Genomic DNA, 18,273 nt, shown 5'->3' with positions numbered 1-18,273 from the left:
CTTTCTTGACAATTACTTACAGCAAAGAAGGGCTGCAGTTGTACATCGCCCAGGCCAAAAACTAGTACTCTAGCAGGATACAGCTAAGCCCCCACTAAGTGGAGGCATCACAGATGCAGGAAGAGCAAATCAAACACACACTTCGGTGTATGGTGCACAGATGAAGCACGGCTTGGCAGCCCACCTAATCTAATAGTATGAGAATCACCTAATAGGCTGCGTGCTTGTGACTGTGCATCTGCTTGTGTGAACAGCGCTCTATGCAAGCCATAAGTGTGCAGTTTTATCATCCAGCAATCGCCACCTCCATTCTTTGGAAGTTTGTGTTTGATTTGCTCCTGCTGCACCTGTGATTCCTCCTCTTAGGCCTAAGCCACACGGCGAGAAAATCGGTGCGAGTGGAGTGCGATAAAACATCGCATTCCCCTCTGACCAGTTCTAGCCTGTGTGTCAGCACACATGAGCGATTATTTTCTCAGCCCTAATCGGACCGAGAAAACAATCGCAGCATGCTGCGATTGTAAGCTGAGACTCTTTCTCTCGCACGCATTCAAGTGAATGGGGCGAGAGAAAAATCGCACTGCACTCGCAGTACACTGGTGTACTGCCAGTGCAGTGCGAGAATGGCAATAGCCTGCTACGGAGGAGAGAGGGAGAGAAATCCCTCCCGCCCCTCCTCAGTGCCAGCCCACCCCCCGCAGCTGAGGTCTGCTCACATGATCGGACCTCAGATGCAGGCACACTCGTATGACACTCTTCTCCTGCTGTGCTGCCAGCGCGAGCCGAGTCTCATGCGAGCATCGCAGTAGTGCCCCCTGTGGCCCCAGCCTTAGTGGGGGCTTAGCTGCATCCTGCTAGAGTACTAGTTTTTGGCCTGGGCGATGTACAACTGCAGCCCTTCTTTGCTGTAAGTAATGCTTAATTTTTGGAGGATATTTATACCTCTTTTTGTTGCTATTTTTATATTTAGTGTAAGGACCTACAAGCATGAGGTTCCTGTGACGAGTGTTGTAGGCTTCCATATTCTGGCCATAATACCAACTAAATACTCATATTTTTTTGTACAGGATGCAGCCAGGCCCCTTTCTCTTAGACTTTGCATATTTGAGTTCATGTGCCTGTATGGTGCACAGATGGAGTACGGCTTGGCAGCCCGCCTGATCTAATGGTATGGGCATCACCTAATATTGAGAATGTGACTGTGCATATGCATGTGTGAACAGCACTCTATGCAAGCCATCAGTGTGCAGTTTTATCATCCAGCAATCGCCCCCTCCATTCTTTGGAAGTGTGTGTTTGATTTGTTCCTCCTGCACCTGTGATGCCTCCACTTAGTGGGGGCTTAGCTGCATCCTGCAAGAGTACTAGTTTTTGGCCTGGGCGATGTACAACTGCAGCCCTTCTTTGCTGTAAGTAATGCTTAATTATTGGAGGATATTTATTCCTCTTTTTGTTGCTTATTTTATACTTTCTTGACAACCCAAGAATATTAGTGAAGATGAAACCAAGATTCATTAGGAACGCTGCCAGAAACTGGTGTCCGGCTAGGTATCAGATTTGGAACTGGTCATTTCAGCCATTGGGTGCTCTACTAAGTACAAACAATGTACCACCCCGCACTCGGCTGCAGCCGAGCCGCTCGGATCCGGGCTCGTTGGTGAGTGGCTCGAGCGTCTCCGGACCCGGGGTCACTTCACTCTGAAAGGATGCTGGTGCTACATAGGGGGTTGATAGGTACTTGTACGGCCGGAGCCGTGTTTGAGTTCGTGACGCCACCCACGGGATGTGGTGAAGGTGTAGACACCACCACTGCAGTTACGGGGCACCTGGGGGAGATGGTTATGCAGCAAGATGTTAAACCCTCCGTGGGCAGGGATGATGGCCCCGGGAACCGTTGGGGAGAAGTAGGGCAGTGCAGGGCGATGCGCGGCCGGAGGGCACTGTGGTACTCACTGTTATTGACACACACAAGTCTCTGATAAACAAAGGTGATGGTGGTCGGTGCCCGCAGCCGGCTGCGTCTGGTCCCCCACCCGGTTCGGTAGTCTTTGCCTTTCTCCTGCACTGTGTAGTGTGTATGTAGACTGCCTTCGTTTCAGCGATGGGAGTCTGCTCCCCGGCGGTATGTGTGTTGGGAAAGCCCGTTTGCCCGCAGACTCTTGCCCATGGGATCTCTCTGGCTGTGCGGTGGCTTTCTATCCCCCTCGGTGGCCTGTTGTCTTCAGTCGGGACTTGGGTGGGAAAGGAACTATAGTCCAGACCTCAATCAGTAACTTAACTCAGTCCAGTGGCTTCTGGACCTCGTTTCAGGGTCTGAGTACCCCCCTGTGTGCTCCAGTTTCCAGTCGGTTCCCCGGGTCGGTACCAGCGGGCCACTACCCTGTCCCGGTCCACCATGGTTCCACCTGGTCATCTTCCTGGCTCCTGCAGGCTAAGGCCACCGTATGCCTCCTATCCGAGGTACCAGGGCTACGACCCTGGCACCTGTCAGTTGCAGACCTGTCACACAGGCCTGCTTCCACTACTCCTCAACCTTGACTGACCACTGACTGAATTTGACTGACAACTTTCTTAGACTGACTGTGTTTCCTGCCTCAGGCCCTCTGAACTCCTTGGTGGGTGTGCCAACCGCCTAGCTCCGCCCCCTGGTGTGTCCATTAAGCACTGAGGGAGGTGACTAGGGTTTATGTGTTTGACTGGTGTTACCTGTGTGGGACTGGTGTTGTGCGGGGCGCTATTTGTGTCTACCTGGCTAGTCCAGGGCGTCACAACAACATTTGTCATGAAAGAGTTAAATTACTCTAACACTGCAGTTGTTCTTAAAAGGGGAAATTTGGGTTGCATTTGAAGAAACCACGTGTTATGTTTGTTGTGTTGACGTATTTATATTCTTATTCGACTGCTTTTTGCAAACTGCAAAAATGTAGCTAATTTTGCAAATTGACCTAATATGTAATAGGGGTTAAATATTTTTATTGCAGATATAATTATTATTTAGTTAAAATAAGCATATAAATGAATAATCTGCAAATGCCTGAACCTGTTTAAGTCATAGTATTATATAAACTTTACCAAAGACCCATTTAGCTCATGAAAGGTTCTCTGCCCCTTTTGTTTGTTTAGAAATGTCTCAGCAAGGTCTAAGGATAAAAAATGGGGGGTCTAGGCAATGCTACAGAGAAGCAGTAAGTGAGTATAGAGGATTTTTTTTATTATTATTCTTGGATCGTGCTGGGACTATTGAAATCTTTCAAATATATCGGTAGAACTTGTTTTGAGTTTTCGCAGTCTAATATCACTTACTTTAAAAGCTATTGTGTTTTCTCCCAAACAATAGACTCTGTAAAGGGAATATTCTTCTCTCTTGTTAGACAAGTGTGAATACATTCAATATTTGTTCACTGATTTTGCTTGACATGTATTAGTAAGTAGAATACATTCCCCTCTGATGCATTAGTAATTAAATAGGTCTCTGTTCAATGCCTGACTTTTGAGACTGTGAGGATTGCAATACCCCGAGGTTTATAGAGGAGCATTTAGATTAGGCATTCATGCCTGAATTACAGTTTTCCTTCCCAAGATCAAAGTCAGTCGTCCGGTTTGATCCTAGACTGTCTCTTGCCTGAAACAAAGAGTATGGTCGACCTATTTTTTACCCAGTACTGAAACCAATGTTATGAAAGTTTTAATACAGTTCTTCACAACCCTCATTTGATTATACTAATATACTAAATATATTATTATATATACTAAATGAGTCACTAGTTCTTTGAATTATGGGATGAGGATGTTAGCATCGATAAGAACATGGATACATAACCTTCATTGCATTTAATAAAACTAGAAAATCATTTTAGTGAAACAGGATGGTTTTCACAAGCTGTGAATGTATTTTTACTAAGCTATGCTAAATCTATAGCATTAAATGATGTAAGGAGATAGGTTATACCAATGTAATGCCCATGGATGCACGTGAGAGCCATAGGCTAGCCAAATATCATAGCAGAAGTGTGCAACTGTGACCAGAACCAAAATTTAGAGGGCCTTGCCAGGGCCTATGCTATTTTTTAACTGGAGGTGCATTCTTCGACACATCTATAAGTTGAAAACTATTGTGAAGCAGAGAGCCACTGGCTTTCTGCTCCATCAGTAGAGCACTCCAGGGTAATGACATAAGGCGGGACCTGCCACATGACGCCTGTGTGATGTCATTACACCAAATGCAACATTAGGTTGCTATTATGCCGATGTGCTTTGCAGTTGCGAGTCCTTGGTAGGTCTGGGGCTGTAAAGTAAGCATGGGGCAGGGTGCCTGTCTGGAGACAGAGGAAAAGGACAGTTGCTCAGCATTAGAATGAGGACAGGTTAGAAATTGTTTTTTATTTTGTTTGCTTATTTTTTTTGGTAAATAGTACAGCACTGTGTGGACAGACAATGGTAGCACAATGGGAGATACATAGGAGCGAATATGAATGCATGAGGGGCGAAATTGGAAGATATTATGACTATATAGCAGAGTATTTTTTACTGTGCAGTAATACACAATTTGTGCAGTAATAAACCAAATTTGTGCAGTAATAATAGCCTGTCCAGGCTGTGTGACAGTGATACAGCAGGGAGTGTATATTACTAACTAGGAAAACAACTGTCTCCCAGCCTTCAACACGTTCAGAGCACTAGCTACATGAGGAGATGGTCTGTTTCACTTTCTTTCCCAGTCTCTGCATACAAATTCTGCCTCCTTAGGTCACATGACAATGATATCCCCCCAGGTCCTTCTACTCTCTTCTGCAACTAAGCCCTAGATTAGTAATGGGAGAAGTCTATAAGACCCCCCATTACTAAGTAATTGAAAAGAAATAAACACAAACACCAAAAAATCCTTTATTTCAAATTAAATACAAAAAACACCCTCTTTCACCAATTTATTAACCCCCAAAACACCCAGGTCTGACATAATCCACACAAGGTCCCAAGACAATTCCAGCTCTGCTACATCTGAAGTGACAACAGGTGGCTATAGAACATGACCATCCACTGTGAGCTTAAGGCAAAGAATGAGCCTCAGCAATTAGTGGGGGTGTTCCTCAGGTTATTTCCGGTCACAGCTGGTGGTTCCTATGGTAGTCCACCTGTGACCACAGGTAACCTGACGTCAGGTGACCTCAGTAAACTCACAGACCTGTATCTCCTGGCAGAAAATTGAGGTTTTCTTGCCAAGAGATGTAGATTTGCTGCTGAAAGTGTGGGTTTTCATTGACTGTAAGCCATAATCATCAACATTAACAGAAATAAACACTTGAAATAGATCACTCTGTTTGTAATGATTCTATATAAGATATGCCTCTCTTTTTGTATTGAATTACTGAAATAAATTAACTTTTTGAGGATATTCTAATTTATTAAGATGTGTATATATATATATATATACACAGCACAGACCAAAAGTTTGGACACACTTTCTCATTCAAATAGTTTTCTTTAATGGTTTAATAAGTGGGATTTTTTGCCTTATAAATGGGGTTGGGACAATCAGTTGTGTTGTGCAGAAGTCTGGTTGATACACAGCTGATAGTCCCACTGAATAGACTGTTAGAATTTGTATTATGGCAAGAAAAAAACAGCTAAGTAAAGAAAAAGGAGTGGCCATCATTACTTTAAGAAATGAAGGTCAGTAAGTTCGAAAAATTGGGAAAACTTGAAAAGTGTCTCCAAGTGCAGTGGCAAAAACCATCAAACGCTACAAAGAACCTGGCTCACATGAGGACCACCCCAGGAAAGGAAGACCAAGAGTCACCTCTGCTGTGGAGGATAAATTTATCCGAGTCACCAGCCTGAGAAATCGCAGGTTAATAGCAGCTCAGATTAGAGACCAGGTCAATGCCACACAATAGGATCTTGAAAATGGGAATAACCCTTTAAGTTATTTATTTTTTAGCAATATACATATAATATATTAATCCAAAATGTTTTTTTTTTATACTTTTCCTCTGATTGTTCCACTCCTGATTTTGGCTTACAAATACTGATGTAAAATACTGACCAAATACTGAACGCGTGAACGTGGTCTTACTATTAGCATGTTCTATTCACATCAGATTTTGCAAATTAGACTCTGACATTAAAGTTACAGATGAAACTAGGAAGAAAGACTTTGTACTTCCGCGTTTAATCATAGTTTCATCCTTTTTAACTGATACATTGTTAAGAGTCAATGGATAAACACAAGTTGAGACAGTTTGCTTCAGTAAAGAAAAATGGATGAGAAATAAAACTGGTGCAACTAGGATGGACACCTGAGCAAAATATTGTTCCGATTCCCTCAGATAGTAACGCTCACATGGATGTGTGTATCTAGCCTTAGGGGCACTTTGCACGCTGCGACATCGCAGGCCGATGCTGCGATGCCGAGCGCGATAGTCCCCGCCCCCGTTGCAGCTGCGATATCCTTATGATAACTGCCGTAGCGAACATTATCGCTACGGCAGCTTCACATGGACTCACCTATCCTGCGACCGTCGCTCTGGCCGGCAACCCGCCTCCTTATTAAGGGGGCGGGTCGTATGGCGTCACTGCGACGTCACACGGCAGGCGGCCAATAGGAGCGGAGGGGCGGAGATGAGCGGGATGTAAACATCCTGCCCACCTCCTTCCTTCCACATATCCTACGGAAGTCGCAGTGACGCCGGTAGGCGATGTTCCTCGCTCCTGCGGCTTCACACACAGCGATGTGTGCTGCCGCAGGAACGAGGAACAACATCGGACCGTCGCGTCAGCGTAATCACGGATTATGCCGACGCTGCACCGATGATACGATTACGACGCTTTTGCGCTCGTTAATCGTATCATCGAGCCTTTACACAGTACGATGTCGCATGCTATGCCGGAAGTACGTCATTTTCAATTTGACCCCACCGACATCGCACCTGCGATGTCGTAGTGTGCAAAGCCCGCCTTACCGCTAAATACAGTTCCAATCTCAATTCAGCTCTGAAAACAAATTTCCAGCTGTTTCTGCCCTTTCTTTCACTGTGAGAAGACAGCAGGCATAGCTGTCAAGAAGCCATTACCGAGAAAAGGAAAAAAATAGAAGGAAAATTGCATTTAAATGCCAACTCTGCAATGTGGAAAAAGGTGTTATAGACTTTGAAAGTAATATAAAACCTGTAGAATGCATCAGAGGCAATGAAATTCAATTCCAACAATTCTCACAACCTTCATACAAGCATGGCAGATGATCAGAGCAGGTTTAAAACATCTGGAAATGGCGATTTTTTAATTTTACTGAAGGCATCACAAAGGTTAATTCATTTATCTTACCATTTCATGCAATAACAATTGGAAAATGACTATTTTTCAGCAACATTAATCAATAGTAGGCAAATTTCTGTGAAGATGAAGACACTAATTAAATAAAGTAGCTGAAGGTCCTTCAAGAACAAAGGACTGGACCTAGACAAGTGATTTTAACTGAAAAATTCTAAAAAGTATGGTTTGTAAAGTGCTACTGTATATTATATACAAACACACTCAAGTCTTTCTTCTTCTGGTAACACTTTTCTTTTCTTTTCCACAGCATTGAGCTCCATTATGGCCACCATATGGTTCCCAGTGTCCACACACAAGGAGACAACCATTGTGACGTTCGGCTACTCCTTGTACGCAGGATGGATTGGCGCAGCGTTCTGCTTGTTTGGAGGAATAGTTATTGTTTGCTGTTCAGGAGAATCTCAAGCATTCATGGAAAACCGATTTTATTATTCATCTCAGGGGTCCGGTTCCCCTACCCATGCTAAAAGCGCCAATGTTTAAGGATCAAGAGATCAGACAAGTCTGATTGTACAGCATTCTTGGACTTTAATAACTTATGTGCCTTTTGTTGTGTCTACGTATGCTGTTTTACAATTTAAGTGCCATATATATGGACAGATATTGAGTACTGTTTTCTGACAGGACCTCAATGTATTCTTGTATACCATATTTGTATTTTATTGGTGCTCAGGAAAGGATGCCCAGAACAGAAAACATCATGATTTTGTAGTATTTTTACCTTTATAAGTAGAGAAACATTTAACAAAACAATTTAAATTATATTTGTCAAATTAGTTTATTTCATTACATAAATCACCTCTTAGAACAGAACATATTTACATAACTTACATCAAACATAAAAAGTTCTGCTTTTTACACATTTGGCTAAGACGTGGACATTTGTATCTTGGTTCTAATTTTTCAGCTTTCCTGTGTTGACACTCTAGTAATCTCATACTTCTCATTAAAAGGTGCTAGCAGAGATATTGGGGAACTCTCATTATAAACTTGCTTATATTTGACATTCTCAATTGTGCACTACTCTGCTGTGTTTACAATTGGCTATATGCAAGTTGATCGAAGGTCACTTAATAGCCTGTTTAAACAGGTGAACCACAGTTCCAAGTACATATAATATCATTATTCTCAATAGCACACCTGTTTACACCAGACATTGGGCTGTTGAGAATGATGATTTTTTTAGGGGAGCAGATATTTGGGATATACCCTGATATTTGGAAATCAGTGTTCTTAGGAATGAAAAAAAATATGTGTAAAGTGCAATAGGGTCTTATCAGGATAAAATAGTAGGAAAGTGTCAGAGATGGGCTCACCTAGTGGGGTTCTGTGAGACAACCTCTAAAGTGCCTGAGAATCAGGCAGCTGCTATATCCACAAATCAATTATGAAGCATTGCCATGGGATGCATAAAAACTGTGCTGCCCAATTTAAGAGAAATCTAGAGGTAGATGAATGAAAAGTGGTTTATTTGTCGACACATATCTGAGTCAACCAGACTATCTCATCAGAAACATAATAGCTTTTATGTGGTTGTGCTGATGAAAGAGTATGTATGAGTCAGAAACGCGTCAACAAATAAACAACTTTTCATTCATCTACCTCTAGATTTCTCTTAAATTGGACAGCACAGTTTATATCCAACCCACGGAAATGTTCTTGGGAATGCTAATTCCCCTTTCTCCTCATTGATAATTTCCTATGTCTCGCTAAAAGCAGCATTAGAGAAGACTAGAGATGAGCAGATCTCTTCGCGCCACCCTGCTCTCCGGTACAGATCAGTGCTCTCCAGCTGAGAACAGAAGTTGCACAAGTTTTCTGATCTTCTAGGTTCCGCATTGCGTTATTTGATCCGCTGGCATGACGTGACCTCATCTTTGCAATGTACCGGAAGTCTCACCTGCCAAGCTAATCCTGAGATCCCAGAGAGTAAGGTAATTTGCGCAGCTTCTATCCATAGCCATAGGACACTGAGCTGGATCGTGGACAAGAGTTGTGTAAAGCGATCTGCTCATCTCTAGAGAAGACACTTTGAAGAGATTTTCTTAAAAGTCCATTTACACAACTTATTTACATATATGTGCTGCAATGTTATATAAAACAATAAAAACCTCCAAGTAAAGGTGTAATACGACGCAATGCACTGTTTAATGACTGCATGTAAGAGGTCGTTCTGTGCGCATAAACTGTCATTGTTCTCAGCAGCTCAAGTATTTTTTACGCCAGACAATATGCTGCCGAGAATGATGGTCTTTTGCGCAGCTCAAAAGATAATTTCACCAGATGATTGAGCGCCTTGCTTATTGCCAGGTGATGGTCAGCCTGGTATGACTGCATGAATATCGTGAAATGATCATTCCTAGGAATGGTAATTTACAGTAATTGTGAAACATAAATGGACTTTACTAGTCTAAAAAATTTAGTCCAAAAAATATCCTTATGATATAAAAAACAGTGAGTACAGTTTACAATTACATATTAAGCTGATATAGTACATTTGTCTTAAAGCAAGCAGAATACTCTCTCCGGGTTAACAGCATTTTCATTTCTAGAAGGGTAGAGGTGAGGGAAGAGATTTCTGTATAATTCTCATCTGTACGTCAATGTATATAAACAGTAAACCACAGATGGATTTAGTGAAAGGTTTGGATGTTTGTTGCCCATTGTCTCATTTATACAATGCTTTGTGATTTCCAATGGAAATGACATAAAAACGGCTCAGTATGTATGTATGAGACCCAAGATACTAATGGTACCATGCCCTGTGAGTGAACAAATAACAAAGGATTGCATTCTTTCGCAGACCATCTACTATACTACACACATTCACTCAAATGGATGGAATGACATAATCTTCACTGACTTTATAGCTCTGTACAGTCGCTTTGTATTGGTATAATATGTTATTCTTCATAATTACACTTAAAAGGGAATGCATCAGAAAGTGACCTATTAGTTAAATCAGGCTTTTGTGTTATATTTTTTTTTTAAACTTTTTGCAGTGTTTTTTCTTTATTTCAGAGCACAATTAGTAATCTTTAAATTTTCACACTTGGGTTGTTTTTAGACTCATACTATTAGGGAAAATTTTCAGCACTTTCCTAATCATCAGAGCCAGGATTGCAATGACAGGTAAGACTTCTATTCACATCTGATTACACATGATCCACCAATCACAATAGGGAATGTCACAGCTCCCCCTGCTTCGTCCCTTTTACAATGCATCAATACAAAAGATAGGGTCAGAGTCTCATTGTGGCTAATGTACATGAGGATATCCTGCCAAAAAATGATAAAAGTCTTAAAAATCATCATTGACTAGTGTGAAAATTGAAAGATTTATCATTTGTATTTTATAATAAAAATTGTGTATAGAGAAAAACGAAGTTCCCGACATTATTTTTACATTTAATTAACACAAAACCCTGATTTCAACAGTAGGTCATTTTCTGATTCCTTTAATTCTTATTTTGTTTCTATGACATATTTTCTGAAACAATTGTGTGTCGTTTATTTAAAATACAATTGTGCATAAATTCAGGTAAATAAAAAATTTCTAAGATCTTAAAGAGGTTATCCACTAATTTACATTAATGGCCTATCCTTAGAATACATCATCAATGTCTGATTGGCTGGGGACCGACACCCGACACCTCCACCGTTCAGCTGTTTTCAGTGCTGGCAGCAGGTGGCAAGAAATGCTCAGTTCCGGAGCTGCCTCGTCATCTGATAGCGGCTCCGGCCGGATACGGCATTTCCGCCTCCTATTCCAAGCAATAGAAGGCGGATGTGCAGTACCCAGCTGGGGCCACTATCAGTTGACGGGGCAGCTCCGGAACTGAGCATTTCCATCTGACACCGAGATTAGCTGATCGGCAAGGGTGTAGGATATCGGACTCTGGCCGATCAGACATTGATGACCTGTCCTAAGGATAGACCATCAATGTAAAAGTAGTCGACAAGCCCTTTAATATGGCCATTAACACAAGCCTTAGATTAACTGTGGTAAAAAGAAGAATTACTAAACTAAATGCACAAGAAATCTGTCTGTTTTCATGAAGAACTCTCATTCATGACTTGCACCATATTTATTATGTGTTTTAGACCCAAACATTTTGTGAAAGTCTTTGATAATGTTCATATGTTTTGTGAATTTGAAGCACATTGCATACCAATTTTTGCAGGTAAAAACAAAGGGATGTAAAAAGGCAGCACAGGCCAGCTCATAGAGCAGAGTCATTGCTGGTGGGTATGAGGACTAAGTTACTAACACAGAACGCAATGTAAGCAGTGCCTTCTGTAGAAATCTAAGCCTAGATTTACTCTTCTTTTTAGGTTTGTGTTACTTCCCTCCACATTTTCTTTCAGTAGCAGAATTTTAAGAGTTTACATTGGAAATTGTGCTCGACAGTTGTGCTAACGGTGATTAGCTGCAAACCTTTTGTTCTCAAAACCTTTAAAGAACTGTTTTGTATTTCTTTTCGAGTCTTGAGTAAGTTCTGGTTACACTTGTTCTAGTAAACCTCCGCAATGTACTGTAATATTGGCCATTGATATGGGCAATGCTTGTGGTGGTTTGTGGAAAGCCAACCTCCTGCTCTTTGATATTTACAATGTTAGGCTTTCTTTATACCAATTTTTTGTTTCAGGTCTGTATCTCACCAAATGAACTATTCAAAAATTTGTGGGAAAAATGTCCATTTAGTTGCAAAGTTCAAACTCAAAACGACTGTAGATAATACAATAATTATATTTTTACATTACTTTCTGCTCTTTTTATATAACTGATGAACTGTTACTTTTTAAAATGTCCATTAATTGTAACGATGCATCTTATATTAAATCTAATAAAATGTCCTTCTTGGTACTATGGTGCCTTTGCTGCATTTTTGTATCTTTTACTTTATGCAAGGCAATAATCACTTCTATTAACTTTTGAGCCACTCTCTTGACAACCCAAAAAAATAATAAGCTTAGTGATCTGAAGACGATTGCCCATGTGGAATAGTCTAAAGCGGGCTTTACACGCTGCGACATCGCTAATGCGGAGTCGTTGGGGTCACGGAATTCGTGACGCACATCCGGCCGCATTAGCGATGCCGTTGCGTGTCACACCGATAAGCGATTTTGCATCGTTGCAAAAACGTGCGAAATCGCTCATCGGTGACATGGGGGTCCATTCTCAAATCTCGTTACTGCAGCAGTAACGAGGTTGTTCCTCGTTCCTGCGGCAGCACACATCGCTGCGTGTGACGCCGCAGGAACGAGGAAGCTCTCCTTACCTGCCTCCCGGCCACAATGCGGAAGGAAGGAGGTGGGCGGGATGTTACGTCCCGCTCAGCTCCGCCCCTCCGCTGCTATTGGGCGGCGGTTCAGTGACGTCGCTGTGACGCCGCACGGACCGCCCCCTTAGAAAGGAGGCGGTTCGCCCGTCACAGCGACGTCGCCGGACAGGTATGTATGTGTGACGGCTGTTGTGCGGCACGGGCAGCGATTTGTCCGTGTCGCGCAACAGATGGGGGCGGGTACCCACACTAGCGATATCGGGACCGATATCGCAGTGTGTAAAGTAGCCTTAAGATTTCTCAGTTATGGGGCCAGAAACTGGTGTCTACAAAAATATGATTGGTTATAAAAAGCAGTACCTGAAAGAAATAATCTGTCAAAATACAAAAAATAAAAAAATGAAAACAATGGCATTAAAAGTAAAATTATAAATATCTTTGATCGAAGACCAAAAATAATATTGTCGTGGGAGTAATCAACCTAATGGTGCAATAGGTGTTCATTCCTCCAAAATCCCGTCAGACTGAGGACATTATATGTGTTTAGAACTAGTCAGCCTTGAAAAGAACCATGAAAGGCCCCCTTCACATGTGTGCACAAAAAGTGGCATGTTCCGTTTTTACCATCTGTGTGTACACATGTGTCATTCGTGTGCCATCCATGTGTACATGTGTGCATTTTGTGCAACACACAAAAAAAGTATGACACTGAAATAATTACATTTTATGTGTTAAAGATGTGCAAAGATAGATAGATAGATAGATAGATAGTACAGCTAGTAACTAAATAAATAATTAAATGAGAAAAAAAACAAAGATGTGGGGTTTCCCCCATTTCAGATATCCAGCAAAGGGCATACATAAGCTGTGAGCTGATATTATCAGGCTGGGAAGGTCAATGATTATTGGGTCCTTCCCATCCTAAAAATACCAGCCCGCAGCCACCCCAGGAATGGAGCTTCATAACATGCTCCAATTCTAGCACTTCGCCTCCTCTTTTCCCAATTACCCTGACGCAATGGCAATCAAGGTAATGGTTTTTGGAGTTGATGTCAGCTGTGAAGTGTCCAAAAACCCAGCTGCCATCAACCCCTGGTATTAGTAATGGAGCGGTGTCTATCAGACATCCCCCAGTGCTAGCAAAGTAGCAATAAAAAAAAGACACACACAAAAATATCCTTTTTTAAAATAAACCCTTCACAAAACTTTCCCTCATTGCCCACTTCATTAAAACAGAAAAGTTCACACAGGTAGGCCATAGTCCAGGGAATCAGCCGTAGTCCACTAAATCTAATGTAGTCCACAAATGAAATCCTGCAAAAATATAAACATAAAAATTCAGAGAAATAAAAGAAGACACCATCCCTCGTTCACCAGTTTATTCCCAAACGTAGTCTATGGAATCTAACGAACAAAGTCTATGGACCATCATTCTGACACGCCATAGATTTTGCTTACTGGCACTTCCGGGTCACACTGCGCTGCACGAGACCCAGTGACTCTGAAGAACAGTGACATCAATAACTATATCGCTCGTAGTCACCAAGTCATGAACAGTGCAGCGTGACCCGGAACATCTGAAGAGCACATCTCTAATATATAAAAATTATTAATTTGTTGAATGCATTTAATCTGGTATGTGTCACGCGGACGGCATATGGATGTCACACTGATGTCCTTCGTGTGCTTTATGTTTTTTCCATTTTTTCACAGACCCACTTACCGTACTTGTTTGAGGCTATGTGATCTGTGCGGATGGAGAAAAATGGACATGGACACACGTGTAGTTCACACAGACACACGGTCCATGTGAAAACACAGAGGTATAAAGAAGAACTTAGATTATAATGTGTATGCGTGTGAATGTGTCTCCGGTACATGTAGGTGTGTCTACGTACGTACGTGTGAAGAAGGCCTAATATGCTGCTCCCACACTGGTCTCAAAAGGCACTCAGCCCATCCTATTTACATTCAAAAGTAAATTTATGCCTTTAATAAATTAATTTATTTACTTTGTATCATTGTTTTTTATTGCCTAATTGTAACATATTTTTCAGGTTCTATATACAGTGAGTACGGAAAGTATTCAGACCCCTTTAAATTTTTCACTTTTTGTTTCATTGCAGTCATTTGGTAAAGTAAAAAAAAATCTTTTTTATCTCATTAATGTACACTCTGCACCCATCTTGACAGAGAAAAAAAAAAGAAATGGAGAAAATTTTGCAAATATTATTAAACAAAAAAACCCTGAAATATCACACGGTCATAAGTATTCAGACCCTTTGCTCAGTATTGAGTAGAAGCACCCTTTTGAGCTAATACAGCCATGAATCTTCTTGGGAATGATGCAACAAGTTTTTCACACTTGGATTTGGGGATCCTCTGCCATTCTTTCTTGCAAATCCTCTCCAGTTCTGCCAGATTGGATGGAGAACGTTGGTGGACAGCCGTTTTCAGGTATCTCCAGAGATGCTCAATTGGGTTTAAGTCAGGGTTCTGGCTGGGCCAGTCAAAAATGGTCACAGAGTTATTCTTAAGCCACTGCTTTGTTATTTTAGCTGTCTGCTTAGGGTCATTGTTTTGTTGGAAGGTGAACCTTCATCCAAGTCTGAGGTCCAGAGCACTCTACAAGATGTTTTCCTCCACGATATCTCTGTACTTGGCCGTATTCATCTTTCCTTCACTTGCAACAAGTCATCCTGTCCCTGCAGCTGAAAAACACCCCCATAGCATCATGCTGCCACCATGTTTCACTGTTGTGATTGTATTGGGAAAGTGATGAGCAGTGCCTGGTTTTCTCCACACATACCGCTTAGAATTAGCACCAAAAAGTGCTATCTTCGTCTCATAATCTGGGAGTCCTTCATGTGTTTTTTTTGCAAACTCTATGCGGGCTTTCATATGTCTTGCACTGAGGAGAGGCTTCCGTCAGGCCACTCTGCCATAAAGGCCCGACTAGTGCAGGGCTGCAGTGATTGTTGACTTTGACTTTTTGAACTTTCTCCCATCTCCCTACTGCATCTCTGGAGCTCAGCTACAGTGATCTTGGGGTTCTTCTTTACCCCTCTCACCAAGGCTCTTCTCCCACGATTGCTCAGTTTGGCTGGACAGCCAGGTTTATAAAGCGTTCTAGTGGTCCCGAATGTCTTCCATTTAAGGATTATGGAGCCATCTGTGCTCTTAGGAACCTTGAGTTCTGCATAAATTCTTTTGTAACCTTGGCCTTGCCACAATTCTGTCACTGAGCTCTTTGGGCAGTTCCTTTGACCTCATAATTCTCATTTGGTCTGACATGCACTATGCGCTGTAAGGTCTTATATAGACAGGTGTGTGCCTTTCCAAATAAAGTCCTATCATTTTAATTAAACACAGTTGGACTCCAATGAAGAAGTAGAACCATATCAAGGAGGATCACAAGGAAATGGACAGCATGTGACTTAAACATGTGTCTGAGCAAAGTGTCTGAATATGTATGACCATGTAAGTTTTTCAGTTTTTCTTGTTTAATAAAATTGCAAAAATGTCTACATCTCTGTTTTTTTCTCTGACAAAATGGGGTGCAGAGTGTATTAATGAGAAAAAAATAACTTTTTTTAATTTACCAAATGGCTGCAATGAAACAAAGAGTGAAAAACTTAATGGTGTCTGAATACTTTCTGTACCCGCTGTATATATATATATATATATATATATATATATATATATATATATATATATATATATATATATACACATTTGTGTGCCTGGCCCTCATAGCAGAATATTGTACAGTTGTGACTGTGATATTCCATTGTTTGTAACACAATGTTGCCAGCAGTGTTCTTCAGAACAACAGGGGTGTTCAGGTAACGAGATATTCCCAACAGTGAGCACATGCTATTTTCCATTACAAACACAACAAGTCAAATCCCATGTGGATGAGTCCTTCATGGAAACTGTACTCTCCATGAAACAGGAAATTCTGTACTATATAAGCTGGCATTGAAAGTACACAATTTTAATTACTTGTGCAACAATCAGGGGAGTACATAGAAATAATGGGGCCCCATAGCAGAATTTCTCATTGCTGCCCCCCCAAAACACCCCCCAATAACTATTAATTATAATAATATTTGGCTGGGTCACATAAGAGCATTTCTGACATCTCTTTAGCCCTTTCAAAGTATTTTCCCTCCTATTCAAGCCCCTAGATTCCTCATTCATTGCAGCCATAAAGTATGATGCAAACAAAAGTCCCCCACAAACACTGTATGATCGCCGACAGTGAATTCCTCCACAGTACTCTCTACAGGGTACCCACCGCTGTACAGCCAACTTGGGGGGGGGGAGTCACCATTCAGCAATGAATGGTGACCCCCCCAACCCAGTATGACCCCAACTGTGATCCCCACACAGCCCTTCATACATTCTAATGGGCCTACATAGAGTATAATTGCCCTTTCTATCCCTACAAATAGTATAATGGCCTCCACACAGCCTTCTGCACAGCATGACGGGCCCTACACAATCCTTCAAACTGCATATATTCTTGCATACAGTATAATGGCCCTCAGATAGCCCTCCATAAAGTATAAATGCTGCCTCATAGCTCTCAAAATATTATAATTGCTCCCACATAGCCTTCCATATAGTATAATGGGTCTCACATAGTTCTTCATATACTAAAATGCATATCCATAGTATTCCATGTATAAGGAAACCCTCATAGTCCTTCATTTATTATAATGCACTCCCAATAGTTCTCCAACTATTATAATGCACCCCTTAGTCCTCTATGTATTTTAATGTACCCCATACTCCTCCATATATTATAATGCACCCTCCTTAGCCCTCCATATATTATAATGCAGCCCCCATACTCTTCCATATATTATAATGCACCCTTCTTAGCCCTCCATATATTATAATGCAGCGCCCATAGTCCTCCATATATTACGATGCAGCCCCCATAGTCCTCCATGTATTATAATACAACCCCATAGCCCTCCATGTATTATAATGCGCTCTCAATTGCCCTCCATGTATTATATTGCACCACATAATTCTCTATGTATTATAACGCACTTCATAGTCCTTCAGATATTATAATGTAGCCTCCATAGTCCTCTATGTATAAGGTTGCCCTCATAGTCTTCCAAATATTGTAATGTACCCCATAGTTCTCCATGTATTATAAGTCACTCCATAGTCCTCCATATATTATAATGCACCACCTAGTCCTCCATATATTATAATTCAGCCCCCATAGTCCTCCACATATTATAATACAGCCCCACCAGGCCCCCCTGACTCATGGGCCCCATAGCGGCTACGTGGCCTGCTACCATTATATTAACATTTTAATGCAATATTATGTACATGTAGGGGAAGGTTTCCAGGGGTGAAAAGGACTCAGGAGCTCTCCACATGCACAGTAGATGTCAGCTATAAAACATAGATGGCATCTGTCTTTAACAGTACCAGCTGGAAATGAATTCTGATCTCTGCTGTTAATTGATTGTTAATTAAAAGAGCACCACATTTATACTTATCGAGTTTCCGCATGGCTGTCATACTGCTTCTGGGTTTGCTAAGTAAACCTTATAAATATTCACTGCTTTCCGTGCCCACCGTCTCTGGAAGCATCAGTGATTGGTTGCAGTCAGACTGTCGGTTGCAA

General features: G+C 41.5%; 1 protein-coding gene across 1 annotated transcript in view; it reads left to right on the top strand.

Annotated features, from left to right (window-relative positions):
• The window catches only part of CLDN11 (claudin 11), a 79,684-nt gene extending 67,488 nt beyond the window's left edge, over positions 1–12,196 (top strand). The window contains exon 3 of the mRNA XM_075340634.1: positions 7,577–12,196. Within this exon, the coding sequence (XP_075196749.1) occupies positions 7,577–7,812 (236 nt within the window). The 3' untranslated portion in view covers positions 7,813–12,196. The remainder of the gene's footprint in view (positions 1–7,576) is intronic.
• Positions 12,197–18,273: the final 6,077 nt, after the last annotated feature.

This window comes from Anomaloglossus baeobatrachus, chromosome 3, assembly GCF_048569485.1.
Source record: "Anomaloglossus baeobatrachus isolate aAnoBae1 chromosome 3, aAnoBae1.hap1, whole genome shotgun sequence".
In the NCBI taxonomy this organism is placed as follows: Eukaryota; Metazoa; Chordata; class Amphibia; order Anura; family Aromobatidae; genus Anomaloglossus; species Anomaloglossus baeobatrachus.
The sequence above is the reverse complement of the archived record's forward strand: the minus strand, read 5'-3'. Positions and strand labels throughout refer to the sequence as shown.